The 7,023-nt window shown below is 33.0% G+C and overlaps 1 protein-coding gene across 1 annotated transcript in view; it reads right to left on the reverse strand.

The window, feature by feature from the left end:
• The window catches only part of ITGA4 (integrin subunit alpha 4), an 83,232-nt gene that overhangs the window by 57,399 nt on the left and 18,810 nt on the right, over positions 1 to 7,023 (reverse strand). Inside the window, exons 5-9 of the mRNA XM_011359968.2 lie at positions 5,617 to 5,760; positions 4,274 to 4,359; positions 3,543 to 3,605; positions 3,315 to 3,452; positions 241 to 352 (exon numbers count right to left, since the gene is read on the reverse strand). Of these exons, the coding sequence (XP_011358270.1) occupies positions 241 to 352; positions 3,315 to 3,452; positions 3,543 to 3,605; positions 4,274 to 4,359; positions 5,617 to 5,760 (543 nt within the window). The remainder of the gene's footprint in view (positions 1 to 240; positions 353 to 3,314; positions 3,453 to 3,542; positions 3,606 to 4,273; positions 4,360 to 5,616; positions 5,761 to 7,023) is intronic.

Here is a 7,023-nt window from a genome sequence, read left to right on the forward strand (position 1 = left end):
TTATAACCAATGGTGCCTTAGAAATCAATGAAATATGATATGTTGACTATCATCCTTCATTAACAATGGTAAGAAACAATATCTGACAACTAAGAAGTTGGGTGTAACACTGAAAACAAAACAAACAAAACTTAGCATACCATTCTGGTTCCATTTTCTATAGAAAGGCAAACAACATTCTCTTCCATGTACCATTTTAAAAGTTGGAAATCAAGTACCAAATTAGATACTTTTAATTACCTTCAAAGCCATCATTATCAATGTCGCCAAGATTAACTATAGATTCTCCAAATCTTGCAGCATATTTGTCACTTCCAATGAGCTCTGTTTCCATCTCATTCATTACTGTTCCCTAGATTAAAAGGGACAAAGGTATCGTTGTAACACTCCCTGACAACTTTACACATGATTTACTGTTGTAATTGGGTATGGATTTTTTTTTCTAACGCTTCAAACAAGTTAGACAAACTACAGACAGCTTTAGTACACACATCTCAGTTCAATTTAATAAATATTTATAAAGTATATGTCAACACATATAACAGTATGATTCGAGCTCGGAGGATGTAAAAATTGTTAAACTCATGATCCCTGGCTTTGAAAATTCAATAAATCATTTTGATAATTCAATTTAGCAAATATTTATTGAGTTCCTACTAAAGGTACTGTACTGTGCAAAGACTGAATGGGTGAAAAAGGACAAGGCAGTGTGTTTATAAGACATGCTCCTTTTCCTGAAGAAGCCCAGAGTAACAGACAAGGCTTAGCACAGGCATGTAAATAATTTAGAAGTACAGACTGTCTGTCAATATCAAGAAGCAAGGAGAGCATATCTAATTGTGAGAGCCAGGAGAGATTACATAAAGGATATTGAAGGTGGCTATCGAAGGATGGGCATAATTTTCATACAGAGAAAATGATCAGCAAAACAAATTTCAAAAAATTTGGCTACAATAAACAGTATGTATAATGAACAAGACCCAAAAATTCAGATTGGGGTCTTATGGTGTGGGACTTTTAATGCCAGGGGGAAATGTACTCTCAATTTTGAGAATAAGAAGCTACTAGAGGTTTCTGAGTTGAGGAGTGACATGACTGAAGCTGGCCATTGTAATCTTGTACCAGCGGCAACAGAACATGGATTGGTCAATTGCTATCTCCGAAGCTGGAAGATGAGTTATTAAAATAAGACATTCAATGATGTTGCGATAACAGATACCAGACCCTTTCCAAACCTGGATCATGTCACTCTCTTGTAGGGGGGGAAAAAATATCCATGCACTACTCGTCCTAGATCTTTTTCCTCTGCTCAAACATGTCTACTCATCATTCCCTAAACACACTGCATGTTCTTCCCCTTGGCAAGTGACCTTCACCTTTTACTTTCCAACTAAAAAATTCCTATACTTGTCTTACTCCTAGAGAAATGCCTAATTTAAAGAGAAGGCAGGAGAGATTCCAGCGAGGATGAGATGGTGCAGACCTAAGAAAATGCAATGGCATTGAAGTTCCAGGAGGAGAGTTTCAAAAAGTGGTAATCACCCTTCAAGTATTCTTCGGTAACAGAGAACTGTGTCTGAGAGAGTTCCCTAGGGACCCCTGAGAGCTATCTTAGTAGAAGTAGGTGGAAGCCATATTCATTCAAGTATTCTTTGAGTTCATTCAAAAACAATTACTGAGTACCTACTTGTCTAGACTCTTTTGGACCCTGAGAAAACAGCAGTAAACAAGATAGATGATTCCTCTCCACATGGTGTCTACATTCCAGCAGAGGAACAGATATTAGCAAACCGAACCAATAAATATGTAATATAATGCCTTTGTAGTAGTGGTTAGTGCCTTTTCAGAGAGGTAAGAAACAAGAAGTTAGAAGGGAACAAAGGAAAAATCTATGCCAGAGGTTTTAAAAGCTGAAATCAATTATGAAATTAACCCCAGTGTTCAACAGTGGTGTCTCAGGGTGGGAGGGAGGGAAGAACAAAAAGGAAGCCTTGTGGGTGGAGCTCTTCTCTTACCCTTTAAGCAAAGGGGCTCCAATCTTGTTTTTCATATTGAGATTGCTTAAGATTTCAATGAGAAATAAGGTTCTATATTCCCTTATTTTAGGTATCCATGCTACTATTTAAACTGTTCTCAAAAAGTTTAGTTGTAAAGAGAAGGAAAAGAAGTATGCAGAATAAGGATGTAGCTAGTATAAGGAAGACCATTTAAGGATAGGAAAATGTTAAATATCTATGCAAGAAAGTAATGCCTGATATCACTACCAATGAGGTATGAATGATCACTTTTGCCTTCGCTATTAAAATTTAAACAATAGTCTAGAAAATTCCAATGCATAAATAACTTTCCTGCTCTATATTTGGAACTCTGAGAATCAGCTTTATAAGAGGGAGTATTTTCTCTTAAATTTTAAAGTTTAGTCTGATGCTTAATATAAGAATTTATTGAATGCTCTAAAACCATTGATTAAATAAGATTACAAGTTCCTCCTTGAAAGAGACTTTACTTTGTTGAATCCTGATGGAAAATTCTGTGCCTTAAGAAATGAACTAATTTTCTCATAAAACCATTCTTGCTCTTAAATCAAAGGCAGGCCAAGAAGGCCCTGTTAAGGTCCTATCAATTCTTTGTTTGGCTTAATGCCAAGAAGATAAACTGGCATCAGAACTCTTTAAATCAGAACTCTTTGAACTGAATTGTCAAGTGTTCAGTTTCTACTCCAAAATATCCTCCATAATTTAAAACTCAACCACAAGCAGTGATTACATATTTCTACAACTACTATATCCACTTTGGAATAAACTACATCAATTTTATATTCTTATCAAAAATGTAATCTATACTAATTGTGCAAATTAACATTTTATAAATAAAACATGTCTCATTTCCAATTGTCAAACTAAGAAATTAAAAATACTTCATAAAAATCTTCTACCTCTAGTAATATTTTATAATTTTCAAATTATATGAGGACATTCATTATAGAATAAGAAATCCATATTTTGAGGGCTATAAAAATCATTTTTCAAATTAGATTTGTGTCATAAAACTGGAAGATATTTTAATTGCTGGAGTGAACACATACAAGCTGTGAATAGTGAAACTCTAGAACTAATTTCATTCTTCTAGAATATCAAAATGAGACAGCTGCCCATTCATCATTACGTTCTATTTCTTTTTTAGAGAATCAGTGTAATACAAGAATTTTCACTTTCATCAGCAAAACGAGCCTAAGAATCTATGCCTCAGAATTCTGGAATAAGAGGAGCTTCAGTTTCCATCATAATCCCATAAGTGGGAGCCGTTGGACTTACCGAGCCAGAATTGATGTACACGAACACTCTTCCTTCCTCCCTGATGATACTCTGCATGGGAGCTCCCACGAGCAGGTCTGAGAAGCCATCTGCATTGAGGTCCACAGCACAGACAGAAGCTCCAAAATAAGAGCCAAGCTGCCCCAAAGCAAACCAGATCCCGTCATTGAGAAAAAAGCAGGGTTATTCACAAAAGCACCCAGTGATACCAAAGTGGAGACATATTACCTTTTTACCTTTCATTTCATGTAAGATACTTAGTTCTTTTGCATCAATGCTGAATATGTATGCCTGCAATTGGGGAAAGAATTAGAAAATGTTAGACTGCTGTCACACTGTAAAAAATTTCATTTGATTGAAACATCAATTTTCATTACTTATAATCGCTTAAATATATTTAAAAAAATCCTTTTCAGAGTGATACTGAAGGTTCAGGAAACCACATTCACATTAACATGCCTTCCTTGCAAAACTACCTTCTGAGAAACTACCTTATTGATCCTTGAGAGAGGACACAGAAAGCAGTTTGGCTCACTTTTCAAAGTAGGGCTCAGAAAAATTTAGTAACATCTATACAACAGTGTGACAATAACTAGAGCCAGAAATAACATCTTTCTAGCTATAAAACATGTCCTAGTGGCCTCAATTTCCCTTCAGCTGAGAACTTGTTAAAGCAATAAATATATTCCCTGGACATCTTGAGATAATTCTCTCAAAAACAATTTACTCATGAGGAAGAAAAGCTTCATTTGAATTATATAATTTTCCTTAAAACTCTTCTCCTAAATTTTATCTAAAAGCCATACAACTTTTACCAATTCCACTAAATGTAGCACATTGCTCATCGTTGCTAGCTTTCATTCCTAAGAATTTTTGCAGTTCCTCCTTTAATATCTAATTCTCTCATGCAATCTATTTGAACCTTTGTAAAGAAATAAATATAAAAATGTGTATCTTACTTTACCGATCTGCTCATGTTGAGGGGCTCCTCCAACTACTTCGGTAGTATGCCTGTTGCGAAAATGACCGGCCCCAACCGAGTAGCCTTCAAAGAAACAGAGACAAGTATGAAAATCTCCATTTGCAATGGGTAAAATATATTATCATAAATCAACTAAGAATTAAATGAGATTGAATTCAACAGGACTAAACAGTTTAAATATTTAGCGAAGCAATATACAAAATTGGTCATTCATTATAAACTTTAAGCCAGTATTAATATGTATGTTATGAAATTAGTCACATGGATTGTATTTCTAAATCCTAGAAATTGAAGACAGCATCTTTACATTTGGTTTATTAGTCTCTGTAGTATCAGGATTCTAGGATTACAACAGAAATATTTCAGAGTATATAAAATGTGACATCTTACACTTTAAAAAAAACTTTTTTGCCATGAAGTCTTCCTATTGTGATAAAATTTTATGATGACTGAAAAGGGAAAGTATTTTTTTTTATTATGCAATAAAAGGCATAATACCAAGTTACGGTTTTATAATACTTTAAGATATCCTTCAACCATAAACAAGTAAATGTTGAATTGAAAATGAATTCCCACTGTTTGAAAATGCTTTCCTTCGTTTGAATGGGAAAAAGTACTGCTTCTTCTTATCATAATTATTTGAGTATAGGATGCTCACATTTGAAGCACATATGGTGTAAGCAAATCTGTACTTTCTAAGAGACTACAGGAAAAGCATTCCTTTTACTATGAGAATTAATGCCAGAAAAATCTTGTGTTTCTGGAGAAATAAAGTATCCTACTGATGACTTACTAAAGAATAAAATAAGATATGTAGATAATAGTTTAGCTCTGGAAAATATGCTAAGAACTTGTGAGGCAAAGGTCAATGAGCTGTTTTTAGACCCATATCCTTCCTAATGTTCCCCATTGTCTAAAATGCTGTCAACAGTCCCATTGACTTTCAGTCAGTCCTTTAAGAAACTGTACTCAGTCATACATAATTGAGTTAATTCATGTAGAGTGCTTGTGAAAGTTCTAGGATATGGTAAGCACTCAATAGACGCTATCTTTATAATAAGTTGACTGCATAAAGATATAAGTTTAAGTGTTTTACTGCAAAGTGTAAATTAAACCAGGAGCTATAGTCTAACAATTATTTTTGATGATTGTAGTTCCATATGTAAAATATTAACTAAAGTTTCATAAGTTATATTCTTAAAGAGAAAACTGGCTCTTTGTCACTGGCCATTTAGAGCTTTTGAAAATACAATTTCTCTTATTTATAATTACTAGTATCTCTAAGAAAGATTATAATTCGAGTGTCAAGTTTAATAGTACCTAAGTAACTTCCAAATTTTACTTGATTATCTTTGTCTAAAAAAGCCTTGTATTTATTTGTAGTTATATTGTAGACAAAAAGAGAGCCAGTCCAATAAGACGATCCTGGGGCACCCATCACAATTAAATCCTGTAAGAAAAAAACTATCGTCATTTAAAAGTTTAATCTCATCACCCAAAACCTCTCCCAGATATATATTTTAATAGTGACGATACATTTCTACAATAAATTTCTGAAATATGAGTATGTGAGCATATTAAAAATATATATAAAAAAAAAAAGCCAGAGAAGATAGGTAATGAATTTTCACCTAAAAGTAGAATTTCAGAGAAGAAAAACTAAAACTCTCACTTCATATTTATCAGTGGACTTAGAAATCAAAGGTAGAATCACTGAACACTAGAGTAAGCTTTCAGGAGAAAGGCAATGTGATTTCTATTAAAGCAAATCATATCTAGGTAATTCATTAGTGCTCATTACAGGGATAATCATGTATTGTCAAAGAGTAAAAAGTGGACTTAATTTATTTCAATTTGCAAAAAGCCATTAGTTTCCTTAATGTTACTTTAAGAAAAAGTAAGTCCAATGGAATTTGGGGTATATTTGATGATTAATACAAATTTAGGAAAAAAAAATAGAGGGAAGGTTGGAATGAGCAGACACTTAGCTGGTAAAATATGAAAACTTCCAGCAGTCAAACATCTTTAACATATTTCTAAATTCCTAAACAGTCCTGAACTTTAAAAAAGAATCATTTTAAATATAAACTATGGAAGCATTATTTATTTTTTTACATAGTAGGTAATAGTTATGGAAATTGTTAATCCAAGGCATGATACAGACTGTCTACAAAGATTCAGAAAACATTCATATATTCATAATGAGTTTTTAAGAGAAACTGGGAGATTTTACGGTTGAGTATAACTGTCACCTTTCACTGAGAGTCACAGAATGACCAGTGTGGTCGACAGGGAAAAATAGTTTGGGAATATATGTAATTTAAGAGGATATTAAGTTCCAAAATCTCCCAATTCTTTTAATGAAAAGTTCAGATTTATATGCTTCCTTCACTCCTCAACTATTAAGAAAAAATAACATACTTGTATAGATATTGTCAATGCCCAAATTAATGAAACAAATAACTATAGCTATTTTTCATTTATATTCAATTCTTAATGAAAGTAATACTCTAATACAGGCTTTTAGTTAGACTTGGGTAGCACACTCGACTAAATATTAATATTTTCTCAAAATATGTAATATTGAGTGGTATAAATTAAGTTTAATACTGTACTCTCAAATATAAGAGGTGTCATTCAGATCTTATACAATTTTTGCTGTAAAGTATAACATCGGTTTTCAAAATCTTTAGAAGAATTAAAATTCTATATGTAAACATTTATAGC

Source organism: Pteropus vampyrus, unplaced genomic scaffold (assembly GCF_000151845.1).
Source record: "Pteropus vampyrus isolate Shadow unplaced genomic scaffold, Pvam_2.0 Scaffold2, whole genome shotgun sequence".
NCBI lineage: Eukaryota > Metazoa > Chordata > Mammalia > Chiroptera > Pteropodidae > Pteropus > Pteropus vampyrus.